Below are 23,784 nucleotides of genomic sequence, written 5' to 3'. Positions count from 1 at the left end.
ACAGCAGTTGCACAAGCCAGGTCTAGCACACCTCTGCTTCCAGCCCACGCTCGTCTCGAGGACCCCCATGCAACTCAGCCCTGCGTGCCTTTTCATTTTCATGAGCATGTTTCTGCGTGTGTGTGTGTGCACGCATGCATCTTCCCTCCCACCAGACTGCTCCCTGAGAGCTTTGGCGTCTTTCATCTCTTTCAAAGTACCTAGCACATAATAAGTGCTCAACAAAAACTAGCTAGTACCCATGGTGCTATTTGTATTATTGTAGATGTTCCCTGCATCCTTGCTTACTGCCTGAGAGGTTATTTTTGCGTCCCCAACAGAAATATCCCCTATCTGGCTTCCTATGTGGAATCTGGTTGACATAAGGTTCGGAACAAGTGAGCTCCTGTCATTTACAAGCTGAGTGATCTCAACCTTCCTGTGTCTTAGCTTCCTCATTTTGAAAAAAAAAAAAAAAAAAGAAGGTAATCATATCTACCTCAGTATATCTGTTAATGGAATTATGAAAAATAGAGTTGTTAAAAGGATTAAATATGTTTATAATGTAAAGTGCTGCTAAGTGCCACATAGGAGTTTGCTGTTATTGTTGTTGCCGTTGTTGTAAGCATTCACTCTAGCTTGCCAACTGCTTGGTGGTGTTCCACTTTTCCACCTAAACCGTGCCCTGGGCCCTGAACTCTCCGGCCCTCCCTACCCCGCAGTGGGCGGGGCATTTGGAGGAATGGGTGGGGAAGTGGGAGGAGCCGCGGGGCCTGGGGGCGGGGCCTGGGCTGACCTGTAGTTACCCTTCTTGGAGGCGATGTGCAGCGGGAGCATGCCGTCCTTGTTGGTCTTGTTGGCGTCCGCACCCTGTGACAGCAGGAACTCCACCACCTCCTCGTGCCCGTTCTTGCAGGCCTCATAGAGGGCGGACGCGCTGTCGCTGGCCTGTGTGTTGATGTCAGCGCCTGGAGAAGGAGAGGCGGATTGGTGAGAGATCAGGCCGGTCACTGTCCTTGATGTAACGCCCACCTCGGGCTGGGCGCTGCTGCCGTAACCACCCTGACACACTGGATCACCCGGAGGACCCCCAGCTCCTTTCTGCTACACTGAGACCCCGGGCCGCCAGCCTGAACTGCCATAGTGATGCTGGGATTTCCAACCACTTCTCTATGCTGGGCCCTCCCTGGTGGCTCATGTGGTAAAGAATTTGCCTGCAATTCAGGAGACCTGAGTTTGATCCCTGGGTTGGGAAGATCCCCTGGAGAAGGGAATGGCAACCCACTCCAGTATTCTTGCCTGGAGAATTCCATGGATAGAGGAGCCTGGCGTGCAATGGTCTATAGTGCTGCAAAGAGTCAGACACGACTGAGCAACTAAGACACACACGGAGCTGTACATGTGCTATCTCTTTGAGTCCACAACATATGCTAACCCCATGCCATCAGTAACAACTTTATCTCCATGTTACAGACAAGAACACTGAAGCACGTGTGTTTGTGTGTGTGTGTGCTAAGTTGCTTCAGTCAAGTCCAACTCTTGGTGACCCTATGGACTATAGCCTGCCTGGCTCCTCTGTCTACGGGATTCTCCAAGCAAGAATACGGGGGTGGCTTGCCATGCCCTCCTTCAGGGGATCTTCCTGATCCAGTGATCGAACCCGCATCTCTTATGTCTCTTGCAGTGAAGCACAGAGAACCTCTGCAGGATCTCGGGCCCCAGATCCTGCAGCTCATAAGGGAAGAGCCAAAGCATGAACCCAGAGGGTCTGATGGCAGAAGCCCTGGCAGATGTTCTGATGGCAGAGACAACGCTCCTAATGCTCGTTCCACCTAAAATGATCCAGATCCTGCCCTGAGGAAGGCCCTCACAGTTCTAGGGGGGCACAGAGCCTCCTCATAAAGAAAAAACCCCAATAACTTTATTAATTAGGATTTATTTGCTCTTCTCTGCCTGGGGGCTAAGATGGTAAAGAATCTGCCTGCAATGTGGGAGACCCCGGTTCAGTCCCTGGGTGGGGAAGATCCCCTGGACGAGGGCATGGAAACCCACCCCAGTATTCTTGCCTGAAGACTCCCATGGACAGAGGAACCTGGTGGGCTACAGTCCATAGGGTCCCAAAGAGCTGGAGATGAGTGAAGTGACTGAGCACGTATGCAGCATGCCTTCCATTTCAAGGATTAAGAGAGGAATTTATTAACAGCCATGGCTTCTTGTCTGCTCTGAAAGAAACACTACGCCGTGCTGCCAGAAGGAGGCATCAGTCTGGCGATGGTCTCCCTTCAGCCCAATCTCCTACATCTGCTCCATCTCCTGGTGGTGATGGACAGAGAAGGCAGGGGTTTCTCTGCAGACAGAAGTGCAGCCTGTTCCCCAACCCCTATTCTGATAGGAAATGGAAATGATATAGCAGTGAAACATCAGCAAGGGCTGAAATCAGAAGTATCTGTTAAACCACAGATCCTTTCTGGGTAGTCAGCTTATCACAAGCTCTCTGATAAATTTAATATTTGATGACTGGTTTCCGGTCTAGTGGAAATATCACAGGTTTTCATGACAGACAGCAGCTGAAGTTTCTGTTCCACGTTTTACAAGCTCCATAGCCTCAAACACCTTTAGAAGCCTCAGTTTTCTCCTCTGTTGACTGAGAAAAATAGTACCTAGCAACCAGGGTTACTGTGAAGTTATCTAAGTAAGATAATGGAATTAAATATCTGCTATAGACAAAAACACGTATGTCTCCCCAAGAATCAAATGGACCCTAATCCTCAGTGTGATGGTGTTAGGAGGTAGAGCCTTTGGGAGGTGATTAGGTTTTGCGGGTGGAGCCCTCATGAATGGGATTAGTGCCCTAATAGAAAAGACCCCAGAGAGCTCCCTTGCCCCTTCCACCATGTGAGAACACAAGAAGATGGATGTCTAGGAGGTAGGAACAGGCTCTCATGGGATGCTGAGACCACTGGCACCTTGATCTTGGACTTCCCAGCCTCCAAAACTGTGAAAAATAAACCTTTGTTGTCTATAAGCCATCCAATCTGTTTTATTCTGTGATAGCCACCTGAGTGGACTAAGACAACCTCTCCACCCGAGCCTGACACAGAGAGGGTGCTCAGCAAACACGAGTTCCCCAAAACTAAGGGCTGGGAGGCAGGCACTGCTCCTGCCTCCACCCGAGGGAGAATTGGCAAGTGGCTCCAACACCCCTGAGCTCTGGAAGACTTGCTCCCTGAAAGCCTGGACTCCCGCCAGCAAAGCCGCCCGCTCACACAAGAAAAATATTTGGATTTGCAAATGGACTCAGCCCACAACGGGAACAGACTCTGACTCAGGGCGTCAGCAGGAGAGCTGGGCAGATGTTCAGTGCTAGCCTGTTCCTCTCACCTGCTGAGCGCTTGGCCCTTTGTCCAGCCTCCTTGCCTGGCTCCCAGGACCCTGCCTGTGCTCTTTGGCCTCTGGCTGGTCAGTGCAGATTTGTCCCCAGTGGCAAGGATGTGCCCTCGGTCTGTTTTCCCAACAGCTTGGGCACGTGCTGAGTAAATGGATGCTTATTCAGGCCAAGTCCCAGGATGGAAATTCTCGAGCCCTGGGGTGGGGTGGTGGAGTGCAAAGAGCTTGCAGTTTGGGGTCAGATGATGGCAGTCGGAATCCAGGCTCCGATTGTGACCAATCATTTAATCTCTCTGAGCCTCAGTCTCCTCCACTCCCTGCCTCCTAGGCTACAGAGAAAACCCCCCGGGCCTATTCTGCATTCATGTGTAGTGCGGGGCCTGTCACACAGCAGGTCCTCGAAAGCTTATTCCAGCTCAGCCCCCAGGTCTGGCTTGCTCTGGTGTCTGTTTCTCTAATGGAAAGGTCACTTCCCATGGGAGTGAGAAGAGAAATCAAAAGAGTTCTTGGGGAAAATCAGAATATTATGATCTTTTGAACCAAAAGAACGTCTGCCATCGTCTCAGAGTCTTCTGTTACTGGGACATAATAATCCAGGCAATATTATTTTCTTTTATCCCATTAAATGAACAAAGATTTTTAAGAGGCAAAGAGTACAAAGATCAGGGTCTAAATCCCAGTTCTACCACTAATCTGTTGTGTGACCTTGGACAAATCACTTTCCCATCCTGGCCCTTGGTTTCATCACCTATAAAATGAGTTGTTCTTTAGTTCTGAAGTTGTGTATGACTCTTTTGTGACCCCATAGACTGTAGCCTGCCAGGTTCCTCTGTCCATGGGGTTTTCAAGCAAGAATACTGGAGTGGGTTGTCATTTCCTTCTCCATATAAAGCAAGGAGGGAACCTAAATGTCTGAAGTTCCTTCTGGCCCTGAAGGGTGATGTGATGGAAAGAGAAGTTGTTGGGGTGTTGGGAGACTAAGAGTCTGGTTAGTCTATAAGTAATTTGCTGTGTGACTATAGATAGATAAGTTGCTTCCTCTTTCTGGGCCTCAGATTCCTCATTTGTAAAATGAGGATGTTGGACTAGGTCAGAGAAGGCTAACACGGGGCAGGTGTACCACACCCCTCCAAGTGTGTTCCTAATTGCAGGCATTGCTGGTGGATCTCAACTTGTTTCCAGCTGAGCCTAGGCACAACCTCAGAATCCTTCTTAACACAGCCTCCCGGAAGATGCTGTCACTCAATCAGAGTATGTCCATGCTGCTGCTGCTGAATCGCTTCAGTCGTGTCCGACTCTGTGCGACCCCAGAGACGGCAGCCCACCAGGCTCCCCCGTCCCTGGGATTCTCCAGGCAAGAACACTGGAGTGGGTTGCCATTTCCTTCTCCAATGCATGAAAGTGAAAAGTGAGGTCGCTCAGTCGTATCCGACTCTTAGCGACGCTATGGACTGCAGCCTACCAGGCTCCTCTGTCCATGGGATTTGCCAGGCAAGAGTACTAGAGTGGGGTGCCATTGCCTTCTCCGGAGTATGTCCATAGGTGGCACTTAAACTTGCTTTCCCTTAGACTTAACCTGAGGTCCTTCCCAGCTGTGCCCCTTGGGTATTCCACAACCTAGGGACCCTTACTACTCACCGTATTTGGCCAGGAATCTCAGTGCCTCCAGCTGCCCACTCTGGGCGGCCACGAACAAGGGGGTGATGCCATAGGCATTCTTGGCTTCCACCTTGGCGCCTCCGCTCACCAGGATCTCCATGACCTCCAGGTCATTGCGAGCAACAGACTCGTGCAGAGCCGTCCAGCCTCGGTTACAGCGGTGGTTGGTGTCCGCCTTGTACTGCACCAGAATCCTCACTGCCTCCACGTTCTTGCGCTCACAGGCTGTGCCCAGCAAGAAGCAAGATGGTCAGCGGGGCCCCTGGCAGGACCTGGGCAGCCACGCCTTCCTTCATTCATTTGTCCATCCAACCATTCATTCATCAGCCAGAAGTGAATTCATGTACCAAATATCTGCTGAGTCTGCACTAAGTTCCAGGCCCTTCACTAAACCTAGGATATACAACTATAGTAACAGTAATCAGCAATAATATCCTGATGTGTGTGTAGCACTGGTTATGCACCGGCACTCTATTCTAAGCACTTCACGTGATTAATTTAGTTCTCCCAGCTACCCTTAAAGGATGCTGTGTTATCCCTTTTCACAGAGGAGGACAGTGAGGCACAGAGAAGTTAAGTGACCTGCCCAGGGTCACACTGTAAGTGCAGAACTGGGATTCGAATCCAGGTAGTCAGGTCTGGAGTCTCTGTCCCCTGGAAGGTTCCAGAATGCCCCTAACTCATCTCCCTTTCCAGTGTTACCTGCTTCAGTCCTCCACGAGGCCAGAAGAAGAGGAGGGCAGTGTCATATTCCTGCTCAAAACACTTGCTCAGAGGCTACTCAGTTAAAATTTGTCTTCTGAGTGCAGCTCATCAAGTCTTTCTCAACCTGCTCAAACCTCCCTTTTAAGCCTTATCTGGCTCTAGACTCTAAATGTAGCCTTAGTGCTGGCAGAGCTGTTCCAAGGGAGACTGAGAACTTGTCCAAATTAACCTCCCCTGGAAACTTCCTCAGTTAGGGAGGTGGGGAGAAGGAAGAGGGGCTTCCTAGGTGGCTCAGTGATAAAGAATCTGCCTGCAAATGCCGGAGACACAGGTTCAATCCCTGGGTTGGGAAGATTCCCTGAAGTAGGGAATGGCAACCCACTCCAGTATTCTTGCCTAGGAAATCCCATGGGCAGAGGAGCCTGGTGGGTTACAGTCCATGGGGTGGCAAAGAATCAGACACGATTGACTGAACACACATGCACAGGAAGGAAGAGGGGCTGCCTGTGTAGTATTTCAAACAGGACCCCAAGCTTACGGCTTCTCTAAGCCTTGGGCTCTTTCACCTGTAAAGCACAGGTAACGAAACCTTCCCGAGAGGAAGCTGTGGGAGAATGGAGTGGGGCAAGATATGAAGGCTCTAGGGTGGAGCTCATGCAGGATCAGGGTTCAGGCTTCAGCTGTGAGTCACTCAGCATCCTGGGAGCTCTTTCTGGGACAGATGGGGCTCTGGGTGATGGCTCCGGCGCCCAGGGGACATGAGTTCTAGGGAAGACACCTCCACCACAGGTCTGCAGTGGACCCGGTTCCTGCTGCTGATGGGATATTCCAGGTTTTAGAGACCAGACATATGGGAAATTGGGAATTTCTGTCGCTTTTCAAAGTGTAGAGGTCCTGTCCTTTTTGCAAGACCCGAAACTGATTGTTTACATGTGTAAACCCCATAGACGGCAGCCCACCAGGCTCCCCTGTCCCCGGGATTCTCCAGGCAAGAACACTGGGGTGGGTTGAACCAAGACACTGGAGAGTGGAGTAGTTCAGAGCGTGATGCTGGCATCCAGCCCTCAGGGTTAGATCCCAGGTCTGCCCTTCCTGGCCGTGTGATCCTGGATGCCTCCTGTCTGCTCTCTGTGCCTTAAGGCCTCATCTGTAAACTGGGGAAGCTAGCAGTGCTTACTTCATATGCGGATGGATGTGAGGGTTAGAAAAAAGAACAGAGCCTGGGGTATAGTAAACACTTGATAATTGCCAGCTGTTATGATTATTCGGATTTTGACTCTGGGCACTGCTAGGGCAGCTGGTGACTGTCCTTGGATGACATATTGAGTAAGTTGGAGGTTTTCATTTTCTCAAAAATCCTGGAGCAACAAATTCCCTCTCATGCCTCTTCACTTTTGCCTATGCTGTTCCCCTTGTTCGTCCAGCCGGTGAATCCCTCCTGTTCAGGCTCAGATCTGGGACCGCCTTCTATGGGGGTGCCCTCTCTCACATCCTGGTCCCTCCCCCATGCTCCTTTGTGTCAAGCTCTTCGGTGCCAGTAGCTGACTGAGAATGTATATCGTCTTTGAATCAATGTCTACCGGACTGGATGGGCATGGACCATATCTTTTCATCTCTGAGTCTTCAGTGTGCCAGGCCCGTTGGAGAACTTGGGAAATATTGCCTGAATACATGCACGACTGAGTGGTTCAGTTATGTAAGTTATACACCTGAATAAGGCCGTGCCATCATAGTAGACCCCAGTGGGGAGGGTTGTGCACCTTGCAAGCAAATCCTCCTGATAGCCACTCAGTCTCTGGACCTTTCCTGGGGGAAGCCTGTACCCCTGGGCTCACCTTTGTAGAGCGGTGTCTCTCGGGACTTGTTGGAGATGTCGGGCTCGGCGCCAGCCTGGAGCAGGAATTGGAGGCAGTCCACGTGTCCCCTGCATGTCGCCAGGTAAAGGGCTGTTTCCTCCTGCAGGGTGCGCTGGTCGATGACTGCCGGGTACGCTGTGGAGGACAGACCAGGAAATTCATGAAGGAGGAAGATACCCATCTCTCCCTCCAACACAGAGTTGGTCCCGATTTCCTCCCATTCTGAGGACAGTCACGTGTGGCCTCTGCCTGAATTTACCAACCAGACAGCCCTCTTCCTCTTGGTCCTGGATTCAGCCACTTTCAACAGGCTGTTTCAGCTTCCCAGTCATAGTAATCCAGCTCAGATGCCACCTCCTCTGGGAAGCCTTCCCTGATTGAACCCCCTCCTTCTCCGAATGAGCCCAGCCTTCCCTCACACTCCCACCAGTCACTGCTGCTCTTTCTGCCCTGGCATGTGGTGGGCTGTCTGGGGTCCCTTTCTGGATCCCCGAGGGCAGAGGTAGATCCCGCCTGCAGGTGTTCCCCACCCTCATCTAGCCTGGGGGAAAGTCAAGGCTCCAGAGAGGAGGCATGAGTCGCCCAGAATCTCACAGCTGTTGGAGACGGCCTTGGCAGGGCACAGGCACAGCTGTGGTATTTTCCACACCAGATCAACTCCTGCAACATTCTGGGACAAGCTGGCGCTCCCAGAAGTCAGCCCTCCCTCAGTCCTCTTCTAGGAATTAGACTCTCCTGTCCTGGAGGGGTGGAGAGGTGGCAGGATGGGGTGGGGAGGGCGGAGTTGGGGAGGCGGGGGACACGTCACTTCCTCCCTCCCAACGTGCTGACTTTAACTCTGCAAGGGGGGGTGGTACCTTGGCCTTGCCCTCGGTCATCACAGTCGTTGTGGGCCAAAGCTCCAGAAGGAAAGTGCCACCACCCATGGGTCCCAGTCCCACCTGTGGCCGCAGCCCGACCCGCCACCTCACCTCGGTGCAGGGCCTTCAGGCAGTTCAGCTGGCCGTAGTAGGCCGCCTCGTGCAGCGGCAGCCAGCCCTCCTTGTTGGGTTCTGAGAGGTTCTTGCCCGCCTTGATCATAGCCGTCAAGGCCTCTTCATCACCTTCCTTGATGGCCTTTATCACAGGGTCCACGGGCCTGTAAAAGCAAGGGGCGGGTCATTCCTCAGGACCGGGGCAGATGGAGGCAGGGCCAGGAGAGGGGTTGGCCATGGGATCACACAGCCCTGCTTGTCCCCGCTGCACTGGGACAGGTGCTCAGCCCCTGCAGCTGTGTCCTCTCGATGAGAATAATCCTTCCTAACCCACACGGGCGAGCCCTGGGAAGCCTGCCCCGACCTCAGGCCTGACCTTGGCCCCTCCAGCTCTTAGCCCCATCACGGCTTCTTTGGCCTGCCCGCCCGTGGCAGCCTCTCCCTGCCTCCGGTCATAAGCCATCGACTCATCACTTGTCTTTACACATCTTTGATCATTTGCCCACCCTCTGTCTGTCTCCTTCACTGGACTGTGAGCTTCAAGACCATAGCGCCTGTATCTTTCTTTTATCCCTCATGATTTGATTCCCAGGGCCCAGCTCAGTGGCTGGTCCATAACAGGTGCTTGATAAATATTTGCTGCTTGAAAGAAAGAGCGAGAAAGAACACAGAAGGAAGGGAGGGAGGGAGGAGGAAGAATTCAGAATTTAAGAACCGAAACAGGGAATTCTCTAGGGTCCAGTGGTTAGTGCTCCGCCCTTCCACTGCAAGGGACACAGGTTCAATCCTCATTCAGGGAACTAAAATCTCACATACCTTGCCACTAAGCAAGCAAACAAAAAACCAACCCAACCAAACAAACCCCTAATTCTTTCACTCCTTCATCTCTTCTATTTCCCAAAAGGCAGTTTCTTCCCTGTTAGATTTTTGCTTGTTTCTTTGGGAATTTTATTTGCATCTCATTCAAAACAACTTTGCAATGATTTCCTTTGAGCATTTGGAGGCATGAAAGTGAAAGTGAAAGTTGCTCAGTCGTGTTTGATTGTTCAAGACCTCATGGATCACATACCCATGGAATTCTCCAGGCCAGAATACTGGCGTGGGTCCCCTTTCCTTTCTCCAAGGGATCTTGCCAACCCAGGGATCGAACCCAGGTCTCCCTCGCTGCAGGCAGATTCTTTACCAACTGAGCCACAAGGGAAGCCCAAGAATACTGGAGTGGGTAGCCCATCCTTTCTCCAATGGATCTTCCCAACCCAGGAATAGAACCGGGGTCTCCTGCATTGCAGGCAGATTCTTTATCAACTGGCTATCGGGGAAGCCCTATTTGGAGGCAAATCAACCTATGAGAATAAATATGGGGGCTCTGGATCAGGCCTCACCTGTGTTCCATACCCTTGTGAGCCCCGCTGAACTTGGAGCGTTTCCATGTTTTTACCTCTGAGTTGGGCACCACAGGGGGAAACTCTACTAGAAACATGGCAAGCTCATTCACCTCCATAGATGGAAACCAAGGGTCCCTTTTACAAGGAGCTCCTTGGTGGCCAAAAGAGAATTAGGGCACCCCTCTGTCCCTGCAGCTTTCAGTGCCTGGCTCTGCTGCACCGAGACCATTGTACCAGGGGAGTCGGACATCCAGCGCTGGCCTCCAAAGTGATGGATAACCAGCCCCATGGGAGTTTTAATGATAGTTAAACACCTTCCCTGCATGTAGCACTCCTGAGTGTACCAAATGCCTCCACCTCAGGGCCTATTTGCACTGAGATGAAAGCACAGACCCCTCAGAGTGGGACTATTCACATTGAGCATCTCTCTGGGGTCTTCCCAACCCTTTTCCTTACTCCAGATCCTTCTCCTCACCCCTAGAACTTTTAGCTGCTACAAGATTTAAATGCCTGGAGGACTAATACATCTGAAGCTGTCAACAATTTAAAACTCATGAACGTCAAAAAGATTCCAGGGCCAAGGTAAAAGATAACTTCTTAGCTTGACTCATCCAAGCCACTTCACTTGTTCATTCATTCATTCATTCTCTGAGCTGACCTCCTCCATCCTTAGAAAGTCAGTGAGGACCACGACTGCTATGGTTCCACCCTTGGAAAACATGCTGCATAAATGTTCCCATCTGCCGGATGGAGGAGGTGAGACCAGAGGCCAGCCTTGTCCCAGGACCCTCACCCCTGTCAGGGGCCCAGATAGGCCTGGAGCGTCTGCAGGGCCAGCCCCTTCACCCTCCCAGCTGCTTCCTGCAGCAAGAGCAGCACTTCCTCCCGGCTCTCAGCCTCTCTGGTTATTAATAGCTTCAGAGCACAGATGCCGGTTAAGTTACAGATCCAGCAAGGACGATGGGTAACTGACCAGATAAGCCCTGGAGTCCCCATCAACGCCATCACTACCACCTTGACGAGCTCCTCTTACGAGCAGCCAGAGCAGCCCCTGTTGGTGTCAGGAAAGGCCCCGGTGGGGTAGGTGTCTCGTCTCCCCCGGAAGGTCTCTTGTGGGACCCGGGTGAAGTGGAAGGGAAGAGGGCTGGCTATTCTTGTGGCCTTGGTGGTGTGCGGTGTCAAGAGAACACTCTCAGGACCTGCCGCCCAGCTTGGGTCTCGTCCAGCTGTGGTGCAAGGACCCGGGAGTGCTCAGGCACACACACCGCTGGCTTGTCTGTGAGCTCAGCCAGAGTGCCCGCCTCGAGGGCGGGGGGAGCTGTTGGGGTGTCAGGCCATCAGAGACTAAGAAGTCACACAGGACCCTGGAGGCCACTCTGTCCTAATGCAGGATAGAGACTCAGAGAGGGACAGCGACTCGTGGACAGTTGCGCAGGAAGTGGCAGCAGCGCAGAGACCAGAAGCTGGTCTCACTTTTCCAGACAATCACAATCCTACCTGCAGCACCAAGGAAGAGGTGGGATAGGGCTTGCGAAGGGCTGAGAAGAAAAAGTAAAGCATTGGCCAGTCACCTCCTCCCCACAACGTAACTGATCAAGGATACTGGGTCTCCAGCGATGGGACCCCTCTTTGGCTTTTAGCTGCTTCTAGGGTTGATATGGGGGAGCAGAGACAGAACTCACACAGAGCTGTTTTCAAGGACACGCCTAGCCTGGCATCCTAGTACTAGGCAAAGAGAGCCCCTCCTGTGGCTCAGATTGTTTCTCTGTTTTAGCACCTGGCACTTAATAAATAAAAGCAACAAAGCAAAACCGAACTTGTGGGTGTGGGCTTTGTGGATGTGTTCAGACAGACCCATGCTGATGGCAGGGGGGAAGTGGGTCAGACGAGTGGCAGATTCATCAGCCTCAGCTCTGAGCCTCTGGGGTCCTGGGGCTGTCTCCCCAGTCTCCCTCTCGCTGGGTCCCCAGGTTCAGAGCCCTGTGGGGTGACTCCAGTACACAGGGCCCATTGGAGGGGGCAGCGCACCCAGGGGTTAATCACAAGCTCAGCCTAGCTGGCAGGTCCTGGGGGATAGAGTCTGTGACCACCAAGCCCGGCTTGGCTGGAGCCTCTGAATTTCAGGGGAACATACCTGGAAGAGGTGTGTGTCTTGGGGGGGAGAGCTGTCCCTTCCTGGGGCCCGTGGGCCTGCCTTCCACCCCCAACCCCAGTCTGGAGGAGAGTGAGCTTGGATGGTCTGGGGGCCACGGCGGGGGGCACTTACGCCAGCTGGGAGGACTTGCTGCGGTTGTATTTCTGCATAACCTCCTGGAACAGGCCCTTGGGGGCTGAGGTCGGGGCGCTCTCAGGAGACACAGCGGACCTGGAAGGTGCAGGGCAGGAGTGAAAGAGGGAAAAGTATTCCGTGTATGAGAAGCGGGTCATGGCCGGAGGCAGGAACGAGGATGGAGGGAGAGCGCGGGGGAGACTGACAGACAGACACAGGGCTCTGAACCAAAGCAGATGGCCGGGTCCTCCCTGTGTCTGGACGCAGCTGCTGTGTCTCCAGATTATTTTTGGCCCTTGGAGGAAGCCCTGGGAGATTTAAATGACCATATAAGACAACAATGAGGTTAACCTCACCCCACGCCCCAGGTCCCCCTCCCCAGCCAACCACGCAGGAGGCAGATATGAAGCAAGGTGACATTCTTCACCCAGAAGATGTGAGAAGTAGTCAGTGGCAGGTCCCAGGATGAAAAGCCCTCAGTCTCGGGGCGGGCTGGGCTGGGTCCCAACAAGAGATGGACAAGAAATTCACCGGGGTGGGGGACAAGGAGAGCAAAGCTGGGGCGCCAAGCCAGGTCAGTGACCCACCCCCACCTCGCTGGCTCCTCATTAGAGGGTCCTGCCATCCCAGGGTCAGAACAAACAGTGCAGAGGGCACATCAGAAGGATGCATGAGGGTCATGAGAGCCAGGGCTTGGAGTCAGACTGACATGGGTTCAAATCCAGCTCTGGTACTTCCTGGCTGTGTGACCTTGAACAGGTACCCCTTCTCTGGGATTCAGTCTGGTGAGGCCTGAGTGCGTGAATGGTGTAAAGGGCTTATCAGAAGGCCGGGCACAGGGCTCGACAGGTGTCCACCGTTGATCATATCATGATTTCGTCTCTCTGGGCTCAGTTTTCCTACCCCCACCCCAGGCTGTTGTAAGGACTGCTGTTGCTGCTGCTAAGTCGCTTCAGTTGTGTCCAACTCTGTGCGACCCCATAGATGGCAGCCCACCAGGCTTCCCTGTGTAAGGACAGGAGGGTCAAAAGGAGGGGTGGTGGCCTCTGTACAGATCCGAATTGGTTGGAGTTGTCATGGGAACAGGATCTGCTGGCCCCTCTTCCAGCAGGTTGGGGGTCCTGGGGCCATGGACACCCTAGAGGACCCAGTCTGATCTCCTGTGCCCTTCTTGGGGTGCCCTGAAGGATTGGGGAGGATGCTGGTACAGGTGACCAGCCCCCTGTGGGCCACGGAGGTGCTGGAATTGTAGGCCCTGCAGATTTTGTGGGCACCCTCAGCCAGGTGGGGACACGGGGAAGGGTGAGGGGCAGAGAGACGGGCAGGACGCCAGCACCTGTCCCACGCGGCTCATCACTGCAGCACGGTCATCATTCCCGCCTTCCTTCTCCCATACCTGTTCCTGAGCACTGTGAGGCCGAGTGTGATGCCACGAACGCTAGAGTGGGTGCCAATGCCACTGCTTTGTCTAGACATGGAGGCTGAGGCTCCAAGAAGTGAGAAACTGCCCCAGGCCCACACTCAGCTGCGAAGTTGCCGCCTGCCTGTCCGTGGAACTCTGACGATGGGCTCTATTCCCCAGAGCCTTGGTCTCTCCCTCTCTCCCACCCCTTTATCCTCTCTCCGGCCCTCAGTCCACCACACTGACAAGCCCCGCAACTGGGAACAAGCCCCCACCCCTCTGTGCCTCAGTTTCCTCTTTTGCAAAATGAGGAGGCGGGACCAGACCGGGGGTCCCCTCGCTGCTGTGGTGGTCATGGAGCTTTCACTGCAGTGAGCTCACGTGGAGACTCAGGAGGTCATACACATCCAAGGCCATGTCCTGGGGAGGGGGCGCAGAGCCTGGGCCTGCCAGGGTCCTCTCCCCCAGCCCCAAGAGCTGCTGCTTCAGCATCATTGTTGCACTTGCTGCGTGTATACGTGCTCAGTTGCTCAGTCGTGTCTGACTCTTTGCATCCCTGTGGACTGTAGCCCGCCAGGCTCCTCTGTCCACGGGGATTCTCCAGGCAAGAATACTGGGGTGGGTTGCCTTTTCCACCTCCAGGGAATCTTCCCAACTCAGGGATCAAGCTCGAGTCTCCTGTATTGGCTGGTATATTCTTTACTCCTGGCCCTGAAAAGGGGAGACTTCTGGGCACAGCGGCAGTCCCCAGCCCGAGGGTCATGACAAAGCCCTGGGCTTCTACATCTGCGTGGTCCTGGGGACCCAGTCGCTCTCATCATGGGTCCATGTGTGGCCTCATCACTTTTTGCTGTTAGACTGATTTTAGCCAGGTAAAAAGCATTGATAGCAGCCCACTCCCACCCTGAAATGAGGACATTTCACTGATGGCGTAAAAGTAACAGCAAGAAAGGGACGGTGAGGCTGATGGGGGTGGCAGTGAGGTGGTGATGGTGACTTTCCCTCATGAAGTCTCAGGGCAGCACCTTCTTTCCATCCTCCCAGCTCCCTGGATGGAGGCAGGGCGCGGATTGCTCCCACAGGCGGAGGAGGAAACAGACAGACCAGGTTTGTTTCAAGGAGACCTTCCCAGCTCCTGCTGGTCCCACGCCCTGCACTAAGCCCTGGGCGGTGCAGATTGTTGATGTGATCCTCAAGATGTTCAGAGATCTACAGTTTTGGGGGGCCAGGACACCCACCACCACCGGGCGGCAGGGGAGGGGCTAGGAGACAGGCCGGAGGACACGCTCTGGGGGCTCTGAAATCAGGTGTTAACTGGGCTGGAGGGGCAGATAGGGTGAGTGCTCAGAGCTGGAAAGCGTGCGGGGTCCCCAACTGGGTTCCATGTTCTTTCTGATCAAGCCTGCTGACCCCACTTCCCCTCAGGTCTGGAGCAGGGAAATTCCCAGCAGAGAAAACCACGAGGGCTGAGTCATCCGAGGTGAGAGGGACCTGGCAGGATGTGGGCACAGGTCATGACCTGGAAGGGGCCCAGGAAGGCCCGTCCTCTGTGTGGGCGGGCAGGTCGGGGTTGGGGGTGTGTCACCATAGCCAGGTCCCTGTCCTGGAATCCAGCCCATCCTGATCCTGGCTTCAGACACGGGTCAGGCTCGGTGAGAGTGGGGAGCCGGGCAGTGATGACAAGGTCCCCTAACTTCTCAGCGAGTCCTGTCGGAGTTAACGAGACACCCAGGCCAGTCCCAGGAAGGGTGTTAATTTGGCCTGGACCTGGGTGAATGCGGGTAGCAAGCAGGCATCTTAATAGCGGAGGGTGCTAATAACAAGACTCTTCCCTGTGCCTGCCACCCTACCAAGCAGCATCCGATACCTGCTCTCTCATCTGGTCCTTACACGAACCCTGTGTCCAGCACAGGTGTCACGAGTACAGGGTCTGGCACAGGTCAGGTGTTAGTCGCTCAGTCGTGTCTGACTCTTCGAAACCCCATGGACTGTAGCCTGCCAGTCTCCTCTGTCCATGGGATTCTCCAGGCAAGAATACTGCTGTGGGTAGCCATTCCCTTCCCCAAAGGATCTTCCTGACTCAGGGATCGAAGCTGAGTCTCCTGCATTGCATGCAGATTCTTTACTGTTTGAGTCTCCAGGGAAGCACACAGTAGTTGCTTGATGAATTTCAATGAATATTACAAAACAAGCAAAAAAAACCTCTGAAAGGGTAATACCCTCTATGGCAATCTTGGTGGTGTGTGGTTATAGGCCAAGACCTCAGATTCCTGGAGAACCAGCCCTCTGTACTCATGGTTACAGAGAAGGAGAGCTCACATGAGGTCACTACCTCCATGCCCATGCCACCCATGAGGGTTCTGCTTCCCTCTCATCCACTGGCCAACTCATCCTTCCTGGGCTGGCCAGAGAGGACTCACAGGTAGAGGAGAATGTGAGTTCCGACTGCAGCAACTTCTGCCTTCCCATCGAAGGCTAAGATTCATTGAGAGCTTGCTGTATACTGAGTCTTATGATAGGCACGTGGCACAGAGTACTTCATTTCATCCTCTAGACCACTTTGTGAAGGCAATATAATTGGCTCCCTTTTGCAGATGAGGAAACTGAGGCTCAGAGAGGTTTACTTCCTCTAGCCTGTTTGACGAACTCCTATTCATCCTGCAAAGCCTACCTCCTAGACTAAGAAATAAATCAACTCTTCCTGTGTCCCTCTAACACTGAAGCAAGCCTTTTTGTTGCATCTATCCTATTTGATCATTATGTACCTCTGAGCCTTGCCCTCGTTAGACTGCAAGCTTAGGGAAAGCAGGGACCAGGCCTGATTTACATACAAGTGCCAAGAATGAAGCTGGAACATCATAGTTGTATAGTAAAAGTGGCTTATTTGAATTGTTTGCAGCTGTGCATACATCAGCTCAAGCAAGTTCCTGCCTCATGCTTTCATTTTCTTAGAAATGTAACCTTAAATAAAATGCAGAAGTTTGAAAACTGGAAGACCCAGCCTTCTAGACCCATTTGAACTGGTTCATATCGGTAACCCTGGACTTCCTGCTTCATGAGTGCATGAATCCTGTTTCTTTATTGGATAGGAAGTTCCTCTTCCATTCAGGGAGTCCTCAGTGGGCCAAGGTTTGGCAAATGATCGTCATACATATTCAAGCCAAACCCTTTACGTTGGGTTCAGGGATCATGGTTCAACCTTTTATCCTGTGGTAGAAGAGAAGCAAATTGGAAAATGACTTTAAGAGGGAATATTATATTTTCTCTGAAATGCTGAGCTGGCTTTCATTTCTAGGATCCCAAAGCACCAGTTGACCTTTATGTCCACATTTGCCATTTTGGTCACAAGCAGGTAGCAATAAATTGTATTTCTAGAGAATTTTATTGGATTCAAAGTACACTGATCTGCATAACAACATTCACTGGGCATCTACAGTGATCCAGGCTCTTTGCCAGGCACTCATTGGAAAAGACTCTGATGCTGGGAGGGATTGGGGGCAGGAGGAGAAGGGGATGACAAGGATGAGATGGCTGGATGGCATCACTGACTCGATGGACATGAGTCTGAGTGAACCCTGGGAGTTGGTGATGGACAGGGAGGCCTGGCATGCTGCAATTCATGGGGTTGCAAAGAGTCGGACATGACTGAGTGACTGAACTGAACTGAACTGAACTGAGGATACAAAAGTGAGTAATATCTGTTCCCTGTCCCCGAGGAGGTCACACAGAGTCACTGGGGACACTCTCAGGAGGCCAGATAATGTCTTCCTACAGTGACACAAAAGCTTGTCCAGGAAACGGAGGCTGTCATGAGATGAGCAGTCAGGGTTTGCAGGGAGGAAGTGGGGGGAAGTCGTTCAGGCGGCAGGATGTTGCGGGGGACTTCAACACCTACCTCATCTGATTTGCTTTTCGTAAGAAAAGGTGCCAGGTGAGCCTAGGCAAGTTTTGTTATTACCATTTTAGGGATAAGGCTGCTGGGGCTCAGAAAAGTCAAGTCACTTGCCTGAAGTCACACAGCCAGTAGTGACAGAGGAAGGATCCAAACCCACTCTACACCCACTTCTCTTTCCAGTCTAATCAGCCACCGCCTCACTCAGGTCTGCATTCACCCATTCATCCGCCTACAAAGAGCTCTGCGGTGTTGCCACAGGTCAAGCCCCATGTGCTAGACATGGGGCCTCACAGGAAGGAAGACAAGTGAGGCTCCGGCCTTCAAGGAGTTCACAGGTGAACAGCAGAAATAAAAAGATAGAAGCTGTAAGTCATTGTCAGGGCAGCGAAGTAAACAGCCAGGAAAGTAAAAATGCAACCTGCTTGGTCGGGGAGCCTGCTCAAAGATGAAGAGGGGCTGGTCACGGGGAGCCTCTGAGGACATGTGTGACGCCCGCCTTCTAGACATGCTGTGGGTGCACTTAGATGGACACGGTGATATTCGGGGATAAATGTGTTCAAGGACTCTCTTGGGCCCTATACTTACTCTCAGGCTGTGTCTGAACACAAGTCCATATGTCTCTGGTTGGGGTGGGACCCTAAATCTCAGTGGGGAAGAGGCCCTTGGAAGTGGAGGAGGGACAGGAAACAGAGACCTCTGTAGCATCAGCACAGCTGGCTAAGTGTCTGAAACTCAGGGCGGGTCAGACCTCGGTTTGGGTCCTGGACCTGCGGGGCGCCTGCGTTGTCACATGTAAACTGGACCCTGAGACATCCACCACCTTCTGTGGCTTCTCTCAGGGTCAGGTGAACGCCTGTGGGCTGAGCTTGCAGGGCAGGAGAGGAGAATTTCATTAAAAATCCCATGAAAGGGACTTGCTTTCCCAGCAGCTCTGCCTCCTTTCAGAGACGAAAGGGCAGAACAGAACCCAGGCGGCCGCAGGTCACCTCCAGGGTGCAGAGAGGCAGGCTCAGTCCTCCTGCCCTGCACGACTCTGCCTGGGTCTTAGGTGAGGATCACGTGGCCCCGCATAAGTCCTTTCCCTGCTGTGTGAGAGGTTTTTTCTCAGGATAAATGTTTACACCCCACAGTGGGCCTCTACTTCCTACCCCGAGAAGAAGAAGGAGGTCAGGGCCCAGTGCTAATATTTTCAAGGGTCCCCAGGACTCCTGGGGGTGGTTCCCACACTGAGGAGAAGGCTGCAGAGCTGGACCCAGGTTACATGGTTTGTGTTGCAGCTAGGATGAGGGGAGGATGCTCTTCTCTCTATCTGATCCCCCTGAGAAAGAGGAATGTGTGGTCTGACCTAGGCTGAACTGGCCAGAACAGGAACCAGGGCTTCTAGAACATGAGCCACCGCAATCTTGGCTTTGGACTTCCGCATTTCAGATTGAGTCCCAGGATGGGACTTCCTTATGCCTGCCTGCCCCTTTAGGGAAGGGACGCCTGAGTGGTGGGCATCCCAGGCCTTTGCTCAGCCTGCCTGGCAAAAGTGGTCTAGCCTCCAAAAGGCCAAAGTCACCCTTTCATCAGGGGACAGGGTCAAGGTGTACCATCACCTACCTTCATCCCTATCCACTGGTTCTGGGCATCAGAAAGCCTGTTTATTGTTTCTGCTGTTATTACTATTATTGTTTGAGGTTCAGAGAGGTTAAGTAACTTGCCCGAGGTCACACAGGAAGTCAACTGGCTGTTGAAGACAATAAGATTTGAGGCCCATGCCTCAAGGTAACACCCACACAGTGTTATATCACTTCCTATCCCCACGGAGAATGGACACATGTATATGTATGGTTGAGTTCCTTCACCGTTCACCTGAAATTATCACAACTATACCCCAATGGTTAATAGGCTATACCCCATTACAAAATGTTTCTGGTGTTAAAAAATAATAATAAAAATAAAAATTTTAAAAATTCCTGCAAATACACACTTGACTTGGACTCCATGCTGAGCAAAAGCATTTTTTAAAATGTATATGCTTCTTTTCTAAAAGCATTATAAGATCCAGTGCCATTTTAAGATCCTAATTACCTCCCTGCCTCTCATCTCCTATGAAGGGGGTAGGTGTCTAGATCTGTCTCTGGACATGCTACATGTCCAGCATGTAGCCACGTACGGCTAGTGAGCCCTTGAGATGTGGCTAGTCTGAATTGAGATGGGCTGTGAACGTAAAATACACACTAACTTCTAGAGACTTGAAAGGAAAGGGCATGTAAATATCTCATTTGTAAGCTTCATATTAATGCCATTTGGAAATGATAGTATTTTAGATACAAATTAATTTCATCTGTTTCTCTTTACTTTTTAGTGTGGCTCTTGGGATAGTCAAATTGCATCTGTGAAATTACAGTTGAGGCCCACATCATAGTTCTACTGATGCAACCTGGCGCTGCTGTAGATGATCCAGCTAATGGGATGATGAGGTCATATCAAGACGGGGGAGCCAGAACAGAAGGCAAGATGGCTTTGCCAGGCAAATATTACTGCTTCTCAGACATGTATTTCCAGGGAGACAGCATAGATAGGGTTGTAAACTCGCCAGATTCAGCACCTCAGTTCCACTGCATCCGATCATAAAGCCAGTGATGCAAGACTAAGCTATGGGCTTTGGAACCAGATAGGTTCAATGTCTGCCACACAATCTGCCAGCTGTGTGACCCTGGACTAGTCACTCAGCCCTGAGCTTCAGTTTCCTCATCTCTAAAATGGGAATATAGCACAGAGATTCCTAGAAGGTCCTTAAGAGGATAAAATGAGGCAAAGTGCGTAGAGCACCCAGGGCAGTGCCTGGCACCTTCAGAGCTCAATAAGCTTAGATAACAACTGTAAGTCATTACAGTGTGAAAATACAGCTTAGAGACCAGGCTACTGTGGTCTTGGGTTAACAGTGTTTGGGATCTGCACCCTATTGGATGCCCCTTGCTCACCTGGTCCATGGATAGAAGTGGGCGGGTTCACGGTTGACACGTGTGGGCACAGTGGTCTCAGTGGTGGTTGGGCCCCGAGTCTTGTCAGCCAGGCTCTGCTCAATGGCCATCTGGACCAGCTCGTCCTCGCTCAGGCTGCTGTACAGGTTGTATTCCTCTTGCCCAATGGCGCGCGGTCTGCCCCGAGCACTGATCTCAGTGGCCATCCTCTTCCACGCCTCACCTCCGCCTCCAGAAGACACTCAGCAGGGAGGAGCAAGCATCAAACCAGAAAACTCTGTGAGGAGATCAAAGCCATCGTGGTAACTAAGAGTTTGGAAAGTAGCTGTGTTTAGACACAGGGAAGGCTATGCTTTCTTGCAGCAATCACACAATCATGTTTCATCCTTTCGTTTTGTCATATGATCTACCCAATCACCCATTCACCTATCCATCCATCCATCCATCCATCCATCCACTCCTCTATTCATCAGTCTGCCAGCCTGACTATCCATCCAACCAACTACCCACCTGTCCAATTATTCATCCTCTGTTGGATCTAGCTGTCCACCTACCCACTCATTTATCCATTCACCCTCCCATTCATTCACCTCACCATCTATTTGTCCAACCTTCTAATAATCTATCCATCCAACCATCCATGCTCCTATCCATCCACTCATCTGTCTATCCAACCATCCAGTCATTCACCCATCTCTCCACTATTTAACCTCTGATGTATTTCTGTCCCCCACCCAGTCATTTATACATTCAGCCACCTATACATCTATGTATTCAACCAACCATCCACTCATCCACGGTTTATTTTTCCATCCCAGACAGCCTATTTATGCATGTATGCATGCATCATTAATTGAGAGATTATTTACTGAGCATTCTTCTAAGCATTGGTGATATAACAACGATACCAACAACAGAATCCCTGCCGTCACAGCACTTACACAACTGTGTTCACATTCCTTCCTTCCAATTATCCACAACACCTTATTCCCCACTTCTCTGCCCTGTATTAGAGTTGAGATTATTAGAGATGAATCATATGCTCTAGTTAAAAATCAGTCATTGAAATCACTTGCCATGTTAATTCCAGGGACTGTCTTCTTAAAAAAAAAAAAAAAAAAAAGCCTAAAGGTGAAATGGACTTTGCTTGAGTCAACTGCTTTAAGGAAATGAGGCCAAATCAGCTAGGCCTGACTTTTGTTTTGACTGGCTGACATGCAGTGTGACTCTAGGTCAGTGATTCTGAGCCTTGATTGAAGATTGGAGTCATATAAGGTCTTTTAAAAAAATATGCAAAATACCAAGGCTGTAATTTGGTTTGCTCAGCAAATATTCACCTTCCTCTTCCCCTCGAAGGCAGATTGTTCCCCTGTCCTTCCCCGCAGAGTTTGGGCTTGGCCTTGTAGCTTGCTCTGGCCTGTGAATATTGGTGGACATGATAAGCAGCCAGTTGACACGCGCATGGGCAGTGGCACTCGCTCCTCTGCCAGCTCCAGGACTCCCCCTGGAGCCATTGCCCCTTAGCTGGGCCCCAGAGTGAACCCACTTGGGGCAGCCTTAGCCCAACCCGCATACAGGAGCTGTGTCCAGTGGGCCTGCAGCCTGAAGCTGAGTAGCCCAGCCTGGCCTGGCCTATATCAGCCCATCGACCTGCAGACGCAGAATACCAGAGTGAACTCTCTCTCTTTTTTTTTTTTTTCTTGTTTTGGCTGCACCACATAACTTGTGGGATCTTAGTTCCCTAACAAGAAATTGAACCCCTGCCCTCCTCGTTAAGATCATGGAGTCCTAACCACTGGACCACCAAGGAGTTCCTGAGAATGAATTCTTATTGGGGGTGCTGTGTTATGTAGGATTCTTGTGGCTCTAGATAACTGATACTCAAAAGTCTATGCCAGGCACTTCACAAAGAAAAGAGCTAAATGGCCAACCACCAGAGGTAAGGGCACTTTACTTCCTAAGTATTTGGGGAGAATGTAAATTAAGACTCCAATGTAATACCGCTATATACCCACCAGAATGGCTCAAGAGAAGATGGGAAATGATGAGGGTTAGAGAGGATGTGGAGAAACCAGGATGCTCCCTACTCCTGGCAGGAGTGTCAAAATGGGATGGCATTTGCTAATGCTGAGCATATTTATTTCCTTTGACCCTCAAATCCCCACTCCAGGCTCTATGTCCGAGACTTGTGTACAAAAAGGTAAGTTCAAGAATATCCATAGCAGCACTGTTCATAATACCCCCGTGGAAACTCCCCAAATGTCTATCAGCATTTGAATGGATTACTACATTGTGGTATATTCACGTGACAGATAGTATACATCATTGAAACACTCAAATCGCCGCTGTACACAATAACAGGATGAGTCTCATGAGCCAAACTGAGCAAAAGAAATTGGATAATAAAGAATATACACACACCATTCAATTTGTATAAAGTTCAAGAACAGGCAATGGAGAGTGGTTACCTTTAGGAGTTAACAAAGTGAGAAGGACCATGAAGGGGGCCAGTCACACAGTATTTTTTTAAGACTTTTTTTTTATGAGGACCATTTAAAGTCTTTATTGAGTTTGTTACAATTTTGCTTCTGTTTTATGTGTTGGCTTTTTGGCCCTGAGGCATGTGGGGTCTTAGTTCCCTGACCAGGGATCGAACCTGCACCCTCTGCATTGGGGATGCGGAAGTCCTAACCACTGGACTGCCAGGGAAGTCCCTTCTATTTCTTGATCTAAGTGGTTTACTATTGGTTGGTTCTCTTTGAATCCTTGGAGCCATTCAAGTGATCTGTACGCTTCTCTGTGAGTACATTATACCACAATAATATATCTACTTTAAAAGTATATAAAATTGGTTCTCTATAAAGGATTGTGTTTGGACCTCATCTCAGACCCATTACATCAGAATCTCTGGATTCTGGTGTGTGGCCTGGGTATCACTCTTCTTCTAAGAGCTCCACAGGGGACTGGGAGCCATCACTTGGCAGAATGAGCAGTGATAAAGCACAAGTCGGGCAGGGGAGCACCGTCCGGGGTGGAGGAGGGGCAAGGGATGAGGACACGGGCTGAGTCCTTGGTAGGTATTCTTCTCATGACTGTCACCGGGGCTTACATGGTAGCTCGGTGGTAAAGAATCTGCCTGCCAATGCAGGAGACTGGATTTAATCCCTGATCTGGGATGATCCCTGGAGAAGGAAATGGCAACCCACTCCAGTATTCTTACCTGGGAAATCCCATGCACAGAGGAGCCTGGAAGGCTACAGTCCATGGGGTCCCAAAGACTCAGACATGACTTAGCTACTGAATG

At 51.4% G+C, this 23,784-nt stretch overlaps 1 protein-coding gene across 1 annotated transcript in view; it reads right to left on the bottom strand.

The window, feature by feature from the left end:
• The window catches only part of ASB2 (ankyrin repeat and SOCS box containing 2), a 48,190-nt gene that overhangs the window by 13,579 nt on the left and 10,827 nt on the right, over positions 1 to 23,784 (bottom strand). Inside the window, exons 2-7 of the mRNA XM_006060736.4 lie at positions 20,481 to 20,757; positions 12,212 to 12,310; positions 8,558 to 8,724; positions 7,566 to 7,721; positions 5,005 to 5,250; positions 776 to 947 (exon numbers count right to left, since the gene is read on the bottom strand). Coding sequence (XP_006060798.1) covers positions 776 to 947; positions 5,005 to 5,250; positions 7,566 to 7,721; positions 8,558 to 8,724; positions 12,212 to 12,310; positions 20,481 to 20,686 — 1,046 coding nt within the window. The 5' untranslated portion in view covers positions 20,687 to 20,757. The remainder of the gene's footprint in view (positions 1 to 775; positions 948 to 5,004; positions 5,251 to 7,565; positions 7,722 to 8,557; positions 8,725 to 12,211; positions 12,311 to 20,480; positions 20,758 to 23,784) is intronic.

The sequence above is a fragment of the Bubalus bubalis genome, chromosome 20 (assembly GCF_019923935.1).
Source record: "Bubalus bubalis isolate 160015118507 breed Murrah chromosome 20, NDDB_SH_1, whole genome shotgun sequence".
In the NCBI taxonomy this organism is placed as follows: Eukaryota; Metazoa; Chordata; class Mammalia; order Artiodactyla; family Bovidae; genus Bubalus; species Bubalus bubalis.
Note: the sequence above shows the minus strand (reverse complement) of the source record. Positions and strands in the feature narration are given on the sequence as shown.